At 46.7% G+C, this 14,965-nt stretch overlaps 1 protein-coding gene across 4 annotated transcripts; it reads right to left on the reverse strand.

The window, feature by feature from the left end:
- Nucleotides 1–1,400: 1,400 nt before the first annotated feature.
- On the reverse strand, nucleotides 1,401–13,818 carry LOC118795728 (AP-2 complex subunit mu-A). Of its 4 annotated transcripts, none has more exons than XM_036554426.1 (13): nucleotides 13,708–13,818; nucleotides 11,305–11,423; nucleotides 8,621–8,886; nucleotides 7,502–7,584; nucleotides 7,027–7,032; nucleotides 6,657–6,792; nucleotides 5,682–5,826; nucleotides 5,095–5,109; nucleotides 4,467–4,586; nucleotides 3,933–4,068; nucleotides 3,734–3,831; nucleotides 3,115–3,226; nucleotides 1,401–3,022 (listed from the first exon to the last, which is right to left on the reverse strand). In XM_036554426.1, the coding sequence occupies exons 2-13, from the start codon at nucleotides 11,376–11,378 to the stop codon at nucleotides 2,888–2,890; spliced, it is 1,326 nt and encodes a 441-aa protein (XP_036410319.1). In that variant the 5' UTR covers nucleotides 11,379–11,423; nucleotides 13,708–13,818; the 3' UTR covers nucleotides 1,401–2,887. The 4 variants fall into 4 exon arrangements, with proteins under 4 accessions (XP_036410319.1, XP_036410318.1, XP_036410321.1 ...); XM_036554425.1 differs by having other exon boundaries at nucleotides 4,467–4,589; XM_036554428.1 differs by lacking the exon at nucleotides 5,095–5,109.
- Nucleotides 13,819–14,965: the final 1,147 nt, after the last annotated feature.

Below are 14,965 nucleotides of genomic sequence, written 5' to 3' on the forward strand. Positions count from 1 at the left end.
CTTCTCAAACAGAAAAGCATAAAGCCATAATCTCCTCTGAAAATATTTTAAATTTTTTTAATAGAGATAACAGATGAGGTTTCATGGTGTGAATTTGATTATCACTATTTTTTCTTATTTCCACACTTTTGTAAAGTGGCAGGTTTGGACACAGGGCCCATCCCTCTCTGTGCTTTGTGTCTGTAAGTTCTCTTTCAGATGTAACCGAAACATTGACACCTCTCTCATGAGGTCACATCCAATCATTTCTTCCTGTCCGTTAATCTGCTGTGAGCACTTGTACAATTTTATTTTGTACAGCCATTTACATTTTAACAAAAATGTAAAAAATTAATTACAGTATGTGTATTTACATCATATAGTTTAGATTCTATATAATTTTTAGTAGGGTTTATGTTCATGGGTTTTGACCTGTTTGATTTCTGGGGCACAGGTTATGTTCTGAAAGCTCCACAGTGAACTGTGGCATTAGAAATACACACTCAAAGGATCTGTATACTGAACACTTACATTGGCAAATATGGCAAAACATAGATTTCTGCCTTTCAGATACCAAACTAGTTCATGGTTCATTTTAGTTTGAGAATGCTGGTCTGCACTGATCTGAAAGGTCTGAAAGTTGTTTCTATAAAAACGTGTGGAATTTAGGCCAGTAGTTGCCCGCCAGCATCAGTGTCCTGAAATGAGAACTGAAAGTAGATGTTTTGAGAGGATTTTCTAGAATGTTCTTTTCTCTCAATGTGTTTTGTAAACCCCAGCTCCAGCAGATAAGTACGTCTGCGTCCATTTCTGTGCCCATGTTCGTATGTCCGTGTGACTCTTAGGTCTGGTCACTCACCGTTTAGCTTTTGTTTATTGTTTGCCTCCAAAATGTACAAGACACTGTAACAAGAAATAAGTAAATAGAAAATTAAATATAAATTAAAAAGAAGCAACCTCAAAATAATTGTATCCTTCTGTGTATTTGTAAATAGTTGCTAGAGGACTTGTAGTGAATACTCAAGGGAATATATTGCTGTCCAAAGCATATTTAGTGCAATGTACATTATTGCCAAATAGATTGTGTGGGGTGTCAGGTAATGTGGTAAGGGTGGTGGGCCAATGCTAAGGCTGTTCTACCATGTTTACAGTGCATAACATTCATTTACCAGGCACTCTTATCCAGAGCGACTTCCAGCACAATAGAACGTAAGTGTATCCATTCAAGTTGAATGCGAGGCACTGGTTCAGCTGATTCAGGCTTGTACCTCCCAAGTCTGGCTAGTATGCAGTGGATTGAATGACCAGAACATTAATACTGCTCCATGCTTTCACTGCAAATAACATACTTAGAACCCACAACCCTCTGTTCACACATTGACACAGACACTTGTGCTCAAGGACAGAGACGCCAGTGGCTTTGTAATGTGATTTTTATTAGTAGTAACTGGACAAACACAGAGTTGCCATATTGAGATCGAACACTGAAGCCAAGGCAGCCAAACTCTAGGAAGCAAGTCTCCAGCGAGGGACCTCGCCACCCGAGCGCCAGGCAGTGCGTTCTGCCACGGCGGGGCAGGGAGTGGCGGCGGGGGGGAATACCACACAGGACGGACTTTAGTGTTTGAGATGAATGAACCATGCGATCACAACCGCAAGTGAGCCTGACCCAGGACCTGCTCCTCTGTGCGCCTCTGAGCCATGATTGGACGTGGAGAGATGGGGGGGGGGGGGCACGCTGGCCAGGCACACCTACACATCAGGGAATGTTTGTTTTTGAAACAAAGGTGCGCCAATCTGAACCAGACACCTGGGCTGTATTTACACACATACAGCAGCAACATGGAAGAACCTCTGTCTGGGTTAAAGGTCAAATGTGCTTGCGAGGTTATGTGCCAACTGCTTCAGAATAGGGCACGGCTCTTCCGAAGTGGGCCTCGTATCGTCCTGTTGCCACCCTTTTAACCCGCCCCGCCGCCCACTCTCCACACCCCCAGGCCACAGAGGGCACACACTGCCCCCGTGCCACTCTCACTGACACCCCGCTCTCACAGAGACTTCTCTTCATCACTGCATTTACCTGTCCTTTACATTTCAAGCTATTTGGTCACAAGATTGAAAGCTGAAGCCCTGACACGGAGGGGGGGGGTTAAAAAAATAAAACGGCCTAAGAAAACCGTCAGCTTTGCCATCGAAAACGCAATACCAATGATAAGGAGCGGGTCAGGGCGGGAGGGAAAGGAACGGAGATGAGAGAGAAGGATGAGGGTCAGTACAGGGGAACGCGTAGATATGGAGGGGGAATTATCCCACTGCAGCCCCTTACTGACACATGAGAGGTGAAGGAGGGGAAAACCAATGAAAAAGCAGAATTTGCATACCGGGCTGCTGCCTAATCTATACAAGCCAATACAATTGCACAGTGAGGAAAAGGGCGGAGCTATAGTGTAAGAGAGGCGAGAGTAGGGAAGCCTTATGGAGGAGATAGGGTGCCGTAATGTAAGACTGAGAGAGAGTGATGAAGTGCAGGAGGAGTTAATACTGACTGGCCAAAAAAAAAAAAAAGCAAGTTAAAAATGAACACAGGACCACAAAACTGAGGTGTGCCCGAGGGAGGTCTGTCCAGTGAACACTCTGCAAGGAGTGAGTTTTTCAGATGGTACATCAGGCGTTACACTCTTCACTTCCACTCTTCCTCCACAGGACCAATTTAGATATTTAACTTTTTTTTTGCATTTTAATTATTTTTGTGTTTGTTTTCCCATTTTTAGACTGTCTCCTGGCCCTTGAGGAGAGAAGGAAAGAGGGAGGGAAAGAAAGGGGGAGAAATGGATGGAGGGGTAATGGGGAAAGTAATGGGAAAGGGGTGGGTGGAGCAAAAAGAGAGGACGCAAGATTCGGGGGTCTGTTAACACCGCGTCTCGTAGATGCCGCTCCGCCCGATGTAGCGCACCCATTTGATGACATCATGGTCACTGTAGTTCAGCTTCGGCTCAAAGACCTTCAGGTAGCGCACCTTGAGACCCGAGGGAGCGAAGGGCACCTGTGACAGAGACGGAGAGAGAATTTGTTCTGGGCTTGTTCTTTCTCTCTGTTCTGCGGTTGGGATCCTCGTTTTGTTTCACTGACACTGACCTCGAAGTTCATAGAGATGGGGGGGCGAGCCCACTTCTTCTTGTCGTTGGTGGGAAGCAGCTCAATCTCGGCACTGATCTGAGACTCCTTCATCCCAGCCATCCGCTTAATCCTACAAGCATGGACACGCAGTAACATGAACCCACATCAGCTGAACAGGAGGAAGGGCAGAGAGAGATGTTGACAGAGGAGAGACAAACTGAGGAGGAGAGCTCATGGTTTGGGATGGTGGAGGGAGAGGCTACATAACATTCATTTAGCAGACCTTCCAGCACAAAAAGCACAGAAGCGTATCCATTAGTTGACTGAGCAACAGCGTCAGACCAGGCCAACCAAACTCCCAGTCTAGTGACTGTGAGCATAACACCATTCAAGCCCTACCACAAGTTAACTTGTGCTAACCTGACCAAACAGCCAAGAAACTGAGGAAAGCCAACTGCACACACTACCGTACTACCGTACATCAGTCGCGTGATCACTAGATCACAGAATCCAACACATTGCGATGCTAGGCTGAAGGGTTTGGGGTAGAGGAGGGAAACAATGATGAGTAAAGCAGATGGTTTGAGATGGTGCAGAGATTAAGGTGATAAAGAGAGCAGGTGGCGTGAGGACTCACTTCCACACAATGGCGTTCTCGCTGGCCTTGTACTTGGCTTTACCCTTCATGCAGATCACCTGCACCCCGCTAGTGTTAAGAGGCGTGGGGATGCGCACCTGGATACAAAGAGGAGAGAGGAAAGGTACCGTTGTGACACCGTGTTGTAGAGGGTACGTGTACGTCACTGCACCGCCTTTTCCGAGCCCCGATCCCTCACCTCAATCTTCTGTGCCAGCAGCGAGGGTTTGAAGTTGGACTTGATGACCACTTTGACCTCCAGCTTGGTGCGGCCGACCTCCCTGACCAGCGGAATGACCCGGAAGGGAAGGATGATGTCCTTAGTGGTGCGGTACCTGCAGGGAGAGGGGGAGGGGGTCAGAGCTCTGGCAGTGCTCCCTGTGTTTCAGTACAACAGCAGATTGTGGCAGTGTAGCATAGCGGGGAGGAGCGGGACTCATAACTGAAAGCCTGCCAGTTTGATTCCCTGCTGGGGCGTTGCTGTTGTACCCTTGGGCAAGGTACTTAACCCACAATTGCTCAGTAAATATCCAGCTACATAAATGGGTAACATGTAAGAAACTGTAACCTGGATAAGAGCGTCTGCTAAATGCCAGTAATGTAATATAAATGTAATGTAAAACAACCTCAATGGCACACATACTGCGCCTTTAATCAAACTCTTTTTTTCCAAACATATATCACCGAGGTGGTACACAGATTTGGGACACGGACGCGCACAGGCGTCACAGACCTCATGAGCTCGTACTCTCCGTCCGGGGGGATGAAACTGATGCTCCTCTCCGAGTCGAACTTGCTGAGACGGACACACTGGTGAAAGGTGCAGTCATCGATCGCTATGGACTGCTTCCCGCTGCTGGGGGCGCCGCAGAGCAGAGGACAGGGAGGGGGTGATGGGGTGAGGAGGGAAAGAGGAGAGATGGAGACAGATGAGACACTGGCCTGAAGGACCATCTCTCTTACACACACACACACACACACAAAATGCAAAACTTCTGCACTGCTGCCACACTATAAGATTGTGACCTGCTACAGCACTGGATTCACATCTATATGAACAGGAAACACAGAGGGAGTGATCATGGTTCTGATGAATTCCAGGTGAACTCAGGTAAGAGAGGACATACCTGACTGACAATACAAACAACCCATATCCATCCACACACACACACACACACACACACACACGGGCATGTACGCACGCACGCACGCAGTGTCTGCCACTAAGCTCAGCCTGACTGCAGTGTGGCTGCAGACCACTCTATCCCCAGAACCCACACAGAAGGACTATGGGAGGGACTATGGGGACAGACTCAGTACACGTGGACGTGGGACCAGGTGAAAGAGGTAAAGTACACTACCTTCCCCCCAAATCACTGAGGTCCAGCACATACAGGGGGAGAGACAAAGAAAAAAGGAAAAAAAAAAGCACAGCACCACTTAAGAACTGAAAGCAATAGCCATCTTAATACTCCACACAGGCAAAATGAAAATCACTTGAATACTTCACAATACACATAAAAATAACAATCATGTTAAAACCTAAGTTACAAATAAATAAAAGTCAAATACCTAACACAGGCAAAGTAAAAGCAAAACACTCTTAGCTCTCTGCAAATTAAAACAGACACGCAAAATGTAAAACTGTGGAGTGGTGTGAGAACGATGCCTATGGAAATACATAAACCAGATTCTCTTCTGTGAATGATCAATGGAAGCGTGCACACACACACCAAACTTCTGCAATGGGCCAAATCAGAACCTCCATAACTTTGATCCAAACATTCGGCAAACGACTAATCAAAATTACTGGAGGAGGAATATCGAAGGTTGACTCAGAATATATTCTTTGACAATCATGAGACAACAGCCACGGGCTTGTGCAAACACCGCGTTATGAGAACGAACTTGAAATGCCTTTTATGTTACATGCTCCCCTCCCCCTCACCTCTTCCCGGCATCTTCAGCGGCTCCGCCCTTTCCCTGCTTGTCAATGACAATCTTGTCATTCATGCCGAACTTGCACTCGGGCATCCCGCTCAGGTAGCTTTTCATCACGACCCGGCCGGAGACATGGGCGCTCAGCACCTGACCTGGGGAGGAGGGAGAGAGGGGTACTGCTGTCAGATTTTAGTCCAAATTTAGCCTTCCTAATGCTCTTCTATGTATCTATCATGTTTCTTGGTAAAACTGTGCATAGATGCTGAATTTCTTTTTAGTGTCTGCTGAATAAATAAATGTAAATGTAAATGTACATTTACATTCGCTTCACACCTTAGATCACGCAGTGTCAGATACTACTAGTGATGATTAATGAGCGCTGTGTATATCAAGAAGTCTTTTTAATGCTTTTCCCCCTTAAGTCAAACCTCTTTTTGGAATCATCAACTGTACATTATTCTTGTCTCTCCGTGACGACCGAAGCAAGGTAAATGCAATCCCTAGATACACCTGCATGCCACCATCACATTTTTTTGCATTGAAAGTCACACAGCAGGCACTCACTGGCAGACTTTATGCGAGCTGTTTGCCCTCCTTGTAGAACCACAGCAAAAAGTAATAACCATGGAATGAGAAAAAAATAACACAGAGAATGTGGAAGTGCCAAACTGAAAACAGATGTGGAAGATGAGGAATTTATTAAACTGAGGCAGGATGGGGGTATACTTACACTGTCCGCAAATAGCTACTGTGGCATCAGTGACCAGAGGGTGGCATGTCTGGCTCTGGAGTCGATACCGAGCCCTAATGAGGTGCTAAGCCTTATTCCCTGCTTTCTAAACTCATGTGGTGTATCAGCTCTGACTTCAATGTTCCAGAACCGCAATATGTGCGCTAGGTTTACGCCACAGCTGCCACTATTAGGCACCACACACACACACACAAGCAATACGGGTCCTCCACCAGCAGGGGGCAGCACTACCTTGCGGAGACATCAGCAGGTTGACGCTCTCCAGTACATCCAGGAACAACTCATTGCGGCGGTACTTGATGCCCTCGCGACGCCAACCGATCTGTCCTGTCACCTGGCTGGTGATCTGGGACTGCTCCTCCTTAGTCTGGGATGGGGAGCAGTGAGGGAGGAAGAGAATATGGGAGGCAAGACGAGAGAGAGAGACAAATGGAGAGAGGAAGAGAGACAGAAGGAGGAAGAGGGAGGGAGAGGAAAAGCAAAGGCAGGTTTAATTTTTTTCAATCACGTCTATAGTCACTGAACTCCACAATACCAAGACTGCAGTCAACCCACTTTAACGTAATTTATTAAGATTAGCAGAAGTCACAGACTGCTTTACCTGGTGCTGGAGATGGATGGTCCACAAGCCAGGGTCAACCCGGGGGAGGGGAAAAACATGCAAAATAATCAGACACTTACACAACATAATCAAACCAAACATTCAGCCTCTATACTCAGCTGTACCACCACTGTTGTCCCTTGCAGATCATCAGTGGCAGGAAAAAACTAAACAAATCCCATCATTAAAATCCCCAGACACCATCCACCATCCCCAGACTACCAACCCCATTAACCCTTCCCCTCTGAACCTCCACTAATCTCTCACTGGTTTTTGCCGAAGAGTCAGCTTAGCCAATAAGCAGTGAGTGCACTTTAATTTTCATGCCAAGTTATTACAGTTGAACCATTCTGATCATTCCTTTAAGGACAACTATACTCTGTCCTGACTTGAGAACATCCAAGTCGTCTTCATTAGGTTGCCTTGAGGTGACACAGGCACAGGCAGTGCAGGTCAGCACCCTCCTCTTCCTCACCTGGCTCTTGATGCCCTGCTGGGTGATGAAGGTCTTCAGGGCCCCCGTCTCAGAGTTCTGAGGGTATCCGAAATCCAGGATCTCTGCAGGTGTGGTGCAAAGAGTGGCACAACCACACAAACCATTATAAATCCATTTTGCTTCTTCACATGGGTGAGTTACCCTCTCCTTCCACAAGAGGTCAGCACCAATCCCTTTGATCCACTGTTGGATTCGTGTTTCGCAGAAATTCACACCCAGAGGGCTGTATCGCTTTTATACTTTCACACATTACCCATTTGCACAGCTGAAAATTATATCACACAACTCAGGGGGAAAAACCACATTCAAAGGTACAATAACAGTATCCCCCAGGTTTCAACCCCATAAACCCTCAGTTCACCAACGACAAGTCCACATTACCCACCACACTCAACAACGAACACGCACGTCTCGATGTATGATATGTATGTAATAGAGGGGGCATGGTAATGCAAAGGCAGACATGTGTTTACTGAAGAGTTGAACTTGCTCTTTGCTCGCCAGCCAGCGATGAACAGTCCGTTTGCAGCACTTTCTTTAGGCAGTGATTTTCTCATCGAAACGTCAAAAAAATCAAAACCTAAAAAAACTACTGCAAAACAGAAGCAGAAAAAAATCTATACGTCCGAAAAATGGAAGAGCCTTTTCAAAAATGTCTGCTTCCTGAAAAGAAATGTTCTTTACTTTGAGTGAAACATGGGGAATAATGACGTGAAACATTATATTATATATAATGTGTGTGTGTTAGTTATTTCCTGTTGAGGTTTTCACGTCATTATCCCCCATGTCTATATATACACACACACACACACACACACACTGAGAAAACATCAGCGAAATAATTTTACACCACATACAGTGTGTGAAAGCAAACAAGCGAAATTGAGATATATCACATTTCACACAGTATAGCAGAAACACAGAGAGAGAGAGAGAGACGGAGGAAATAAAGAAAAAAAGAAAGACAGAGGGACCAAAGAGGGAGGGAAGTGGCACAGACGAGAGCAGAAGCACACTGGTCACTAGTTTAGTGCTGACAGGAGGGTGCAGGGTGCATGTGTATGTGTGTGTGTGTGTGTGTGTGGGGTGTCACTTTACCATCCAGCAGCTCGTAGATCAGCACAAAGTTGTTCTTGATGTTCTCCTCGCTGATCTTGCCGAAGTAGGCCGTCATGACGTCGCACATCTTGTAGAGGAACTCGAAGACCATGGCGGCGTTGACGTTCTGCTTGGTGACGGCCGCCAGCCATATGTTGGAGCGCTTGACGTGGAAGAAGCTGGTGCGGGCGATGTTGGTGACGGGCGAGCGCACCTGCTGGCGGGCGTGGATCACGTTCACGCGGAACGCGTCCACCGCGTTGCGTCTGCAGGGGGGAGGGAGAGAGAAACGCGCGTGAAACAGGGAGGAGGAGAGAGACGGAGGGAAAAACAGAGGGAGAGCGTTATTACACTGATACTCCTGGGGAGAAGGGTGGGGCTCTGGAACATGCAGAATCTGCAGGAAACTGCAAAATGAGAGAACGGCACGTCGACCGCTTCGGTTTCACCCCGAAAGCAAGCAGTTTAACAGCACCCCGCATTTACACGCTCACGCGTTAACAGGCTGGTCTGAGTGCGTCAGCGACATTAGATCAGGGAGGGAGGTTTTCGTAATCTGGAAAACTGCGGTTTGAATGAGCGCACGGTTTAAACATCCTCGGCACCCCCACACATACACCGCAGACAGAGAATGGAGAGGAGAGGTACGTGAATGCACAGAACAGAGGGCAGGGATGTGAACTCAGAACGGGGAACAACTGAGTGATATGAACCCAGAGAAAGGAGGGCAGCAAAGGGTGTGAACACAGGGGACAAAGGAGAAGACAGATGTGAACACAGGACAGAAGAGACGGGAGGGAAAAAAACAGGGATAATAGGGTAGGGAAAGAGAGTGAGATGGCACAGCTGCAGTTGCAGTGACTCACTCATACTGGGGGTGATTCATACCAAAGCACTGTGTGCACTGAGCTTCACAAACACACCAGAGAAAGAAAGAGAGAAAACAGAAAGAGCTTCACATACATACACAGATACACTTACTTTTCGCTGTCACATATTATCCCAAAACAACTCACAGTTCAGTTACAAACTGATGTAGCAGCTACATATGGCTGATTAATGCCAGGTGCATCCTGGGATGGGTGGAGGGATGTCACTCTGCCTCAGAAGGCTAATCTCTTCTGCCTCACTGACTGAAGAGTGCAGATAGACTATAATTACCACTGTCTCCTTCAGCCTGACATGCTGTACACACCCTTCCACTAGAACTAAAACTATCCAGTATCTTGGTCTTTGAATATTCTATGGAATATTATATTAACTCTAATAATGTCAATAAAATAATATTTTTAAAAGTAGAAACCATTCACTAACAAACACAAGTCCTTATTTCTTTTTTTTGAGGCTGCAGATGGTTCAGCATCTGCCAGCTTGAAATTCTAGCAGTGCTCTGAAAATGTAAAACTCAAGTCAACAGTTTTTATACTGACACAATTGGAACAGTTTAATAATCCTTAAAGCTTGTTGCTTCGTGTAAACTCTTCTTGTGCATGAGTGACCAATATGGCATTTCTCGAGAGCAGGGGATGCCAGCCTTGCTTTCTGCTCCGCTCAGAAGTGCTATTCAGAGATCACTTTGGAATCAATCCATGTTCTTCCCAAGACAAGCATGCTACTTCCTGTCTCCAGCAAAAGCTCCGCCCACTCTGTTTGTGGTGGCTTTTTCAATCCCCTGTTTATGTTAGTCAATCAAGGGAATGGGACAGGAACATTTCCATCACCTGTCTAGAAGGAGGAGGGAGGGGGTGGGAGTGGGGGTGAGGGGATTGGGGTTTCAGGCAGTTTGTGTTCAGGTCACTCCACGGTCCCATGCCGGACTGCCCCCTGCTGGCCCTGTGAGGCAGTGCTCAGGGAGGGGGGAGGGAAGGAAGGGAGAGGACACATCGCAGGTGACGTGCTTCGGGGAAACCAGTTGCCGTGCGTCTCTTACCTATTCCTACAGCAGCCAATGGACAGATGGACATGGACATATGGCACCAGGAAAGGAAAGGGGAGAATGAGAGGGCAGGAAGGAGGGAGGAACGGCAGATTGAGAGAGAGAGAGGATTAGATAGAAATACACACGAGACTTCACCTGGCAAAAACACACACGCGCACAGTGTACACACACACAAACAAGCAAGGCTTAGGTGCTGTTTCTCTCCTGAGAAAACAAGGCAACTTTCTGCTCTTTTTCACAGACCATTCCAAATGGAAAAGCACATGAAGGAGTTCACCAGGACAGCACACAAACACGTATGGAACACGAATGGGTTTCTTGGCTGAATGTGTGTCATGGAGCTCTTGGATTGACCGAGTTGAAGACGGTCAGTTTGTAGAAACAAAAGTACTGACAGGTCAGTAAGCCATAGGGCTTGTGAAACGAAGAAGAAACATGATTGTGGGCAACATTTCCCCAGGTGCTGTCCATGCTATGCAACCACAGCAGAAACAGTGACCACCACAGCTAGAGTTTGGCTCACTCACAGTTGTACTTTCACCGCTACTATTGCTCTTGTGAACACGCCCCTTATATGCGCTAACTGTGATCTTGTGAGCTCCAACAGAGCCCCAGATACTATGCAAGTATCTGGAACACAAAGGGCTGCCAAGAGACGAGGAGACACCTCTGCCAACTATCTCACAACCTCTCAACAGTCACCCTTAGCACCACCCCAACACATCCCACTTGCCCCTTTACTCACCCTATGTCATCGCGGTACACCCGGGAGATCAGTACCTCCCCCTTGTGGTTGTAGATGAACAGTCCTCCGATCATGGTGGCACTGCTTCAGTCATCACTAGCCATGGTCAACCCAGACACCTGGAGGGCAGAAACAGAAAGGAAATGAACTGCGCACCCAACATACAAAACATCTCCACTCCGGCTGCCACACATGCTGTTACACACAGCTCAGTGCCTTACACTGAAAGACAAGGATAAACACAGGAGGCAAAGACAGGCGAACAAATAACTTTTTAGTATGTGCATAAAAAAGCTGCTGACTCAAACTGCTGCATCCTTAACAGAAATCTGCAATATGATTCATGAATTTTGTTAATCATAATAACCTACTAAGCCCCATAAGAAATTAAAAAAAAAACGACCAAGACAAAAGGCAAGTCCCTTTTCAACCCTGAGGTGAGACACTAATCCTGCTGGTCCATCCTCCATAAATACACCTTAATAGGTTTACTACGCTGGAGGAGACAGACACAGGGACAGAGGCGGGGAGAGAGAGAGGAGAGAGCTGCCATGACCGATGTGACACCCTGAGGGACAGCACTTATTTCCTGCACGCAGACAGTGACTCTGAACACTAGGGTCAGGCCGACACACACACACACACACACACACACACACACAGCATGTCCCACCTTCACAAGGAGAGATAACGACGGCGCAGCGGGTGCTTGGCATCCCCACTCTTATCATCACTACTGCTGCCTCACCACTGACGGACTGACAGCTTGCTGCCCGTACACTGCCCCACCCCAACCCGCATCACACACACACACACCAGGGCGACTGCGTTGCTCTCATACCCGGCTCCATACGTCCTATCGTAGACTGCCATGGAAACGGGAGGGGGGTGATATAACGTTAATGCTTCACCCCTCCACCCACCACGCTCCACGCATGGTACTGCTATGAAGTGGAGCTGCGGCTACCCAGGCATGGAAACAGAGAGAAGCCTTTCTGCACCAACACCAAATACACGTAGCTAGCTGCTGGACAACGTTACCCCCCGTGCTCAGTCTGACATCTAAAAACAGAGCACTAGGAGGGTAATCACGGTGAAAACCATGCTTAGACCGAAGCCATTAATCGTAATAAAGCCAAGGTCATTGATTGCGCGGTTAGCTTGCCGATCGGGCGGTTACTTCAGCAGCGGTGGAGGCCAACTAGAATGCGCGAATGAAACTAGATACACATTGCAAGAGCTACAGCTTGTCAGTAATGCTAATATTCATCACGAATAGTGTATTCAGACCACAATCGGGCTGCCCCATATATTTTGGGAGTTTTGGACCAGTCGCTGCTGATCTCTGGGTGCTCAGAGGCTAGCTAGTTCTGTGCGTGTGGTGGAGGTTAAGTAGCTGTGATCTTAACTAGCTTGAAATGGCCATGTCCATTTTCTAATAAGCATTACCTAAATAACGCTGATCCATGTAACGTTTTACGAATTAATTACCACCTTAACAAACAATGCAAATGTTCAGAGGAAGAAAAGAGCTTGCTGATTGAATTATGTGAAATTCCTTGTTGCGAGCTACCTAGTCTAATGTTTTCAGTTCTAACAAAACCAAGCTGGGTAGCCTGACGTTAACTGCCTAGCTACAATGGCCACCTGACGGATATGAGTTAGTACACAACAATATTTTTTAAGCGGAATGAATGAAATTCACTTTGGTAAAGCTAATGTTAGCTAACTACACATCATGCATCAGCCAACTGACACTCCCGTTCGATGATGCCTTGCTAGCTAGCTAACAGTCTAAGTTAGCACGCAAACAAAGTCCGCCGCCCTGGACAGCCAAGCCGACGCATCATCGCTGAGGGCACTAGCATCTTTTTTCCCCACCCAACTGGACAACGCAGCACAACTCTAACAATGATGACAATGAGAGGGTGAGGAAAATGAGCAAAGGTGCATTTAATTGAAATATCTTAAATGACTAGCTGACCATTCACCTGGTAGACGTGGTATGGTTACAGGCTAGCTAGCTAGTGGCTAGTTAGCATTACAGCAGACCGATCGTGTGTCTCATGAAGTGGCTAACTTGTAAGACAGCTTGGCACGTCTTTAATGTAACAGTTTTGTAATCTTATAGCAAAGCCAAATACACCCGAGTCGCTCAAAGCATTACTTACTGACCTCAACAGATCCTCAGCCTCTCCTGACCTTCGCTGATGTTTTTCAGATCATGCTAGCCTGCCTTAACAGGCTAGCATGATCTACTAGCGAGCTACTCGCCCGCTGGCTGACTAGGTAGCTCTCTAGCCTGTATTAATGTTCGTCTGAATTACTCTGTCGTGACCGATCCACCAATCATGTCGTAAGGGGAGAATTCTGTAGTATCACGACTGAGACGATTGCGCTTACCTATCTTCCTTCACTGGCTATTCAGCGTAGCGGTATTCCTTATCCCTTTTGCGCTCTCCCGTTCACTTGATCATACACTACCCTCCCTTTCAATTCAAGATGTCTGCCTCCCCTTCCTTCCTAAGAAAGGTTATCAGCTGACGGGCGTCACGACGTGTTGACGTTCAATGTTGGAAAAAAGTCTGGACATCACGCCTCAATGTAGATTTATTTGTATAGTACTATATGCTACTAATTAAAGCACACACAAGTTAATAAAACCTAAACTTATTTCATGGATACCATCTAGGGAGGCCAAGAGGAGCTAAGCTGCTGTGAATTACTTGTTCACAGTACTGTGTTTAGGTAGGTGAGGGCAAGAGTGCAGGAGGCAGGGAGAGGAACATAGTAAATAGACTTAGGATTTAGGGGGCACTTGAGGCCACTCGTACATAAATGAACAGCACACAGTCTTTCCTATGTCTATGCATGTGTGTGACCTGAGTAACTCAAAGTAACAGTATTTTTCTTTGTGGTGTTTCTGGGCCTTCCATGCCAAGAGGTATAAAACACATACTGATACTGAAAAAAAAAATCACTTATCACATACAAAAAACAAGGGAGCATAAATAAACACATTCTCTCTCTAACACACACACATGCACACACGCACACACACACAAAATCCTCCCCTAGTTCTTTCTTTCCACCCTAAATCTGCACAATAAGTTTCCTGTCTGTGTTGTCCACTCCCTTTTCCCCAAGGGATTGTTCCTGTTACACACAGACCTTTTTTCATCTGCTCCTCCTAGAACAGCAGGACTGTGGGTTATTAGGTCCACAGATGGCTAACAGAAAAACAGTGGATCCAAAGACATTAGGAAATTTTGTTTCCTTAGAAATGTGGGATTTGTGGGAAGTGTGCTCTTGTGTACCTGTGGTGTTTGTTGGCGGTGGGGTTGTCTGAGCCGTACAAAAACAGAACACAAGTGAGAAAAGTGAGAAATATTACTGCTAGAGGACAGTCTCTCTCTTTCACCCTTTCACACCTGGGGTGTATTAGCATGCCAGACCGAATGTTCCTCTTCCTTGCATTCCTTTGCTGCTCAGTGGAAGACATCACATGCCTTACATTGCAGATGTTTATTCACCCCCTCCCACACATACCTCAGTGAGGACTTCCTATCATATTAATTAATTATATTTCTGAGACCACAGTTCATGTTGGGTCAGGAGTGGGGAGGGGATAACCGGCAATGACCCAGAAGCATACGAGACA

This window comes from Megalops cyprinoides, chromosome 20 (assembly GCF_013368585.1).
Source record: "Megalops cyprinoides isolate fMegCyp1 chromosome 20, fMegCyp1.pri, whole genome shotgun sequence".
In the NCBI taxonomy this organism is placed as follows: Eukaryota; Metazoa; Chordata; class Actinopteri; order Elopiformes; family Megalopidae; genus Megalops; species Megalops cyprinoides.

Excerpts from the sequence above, each read along its gene's own strand:
- LOC118795728 (XM_036554425.1), bottom strand. The coding sequence starts at position 11,378 with ATGATCGGAGGACTGTTCATCTACAACCACAAGGGGGAGGTACTGATC. Across the intron at positions 7,585-8,620 it reads GATCTACGAGCTGCTGGATG|AGATCCTGGATTTCGGATAC; the intron begins GTAAAGTGACAC and ends CCACACCTGCAG. Across the intron at positions 3,832-3,932 it reads TGCTGGCACAGAAGATTGAG|GTGCGCATCCCCACGCCTCT; the intron begins GTGAGGGATCGG and ends CTTTGTATCCAG.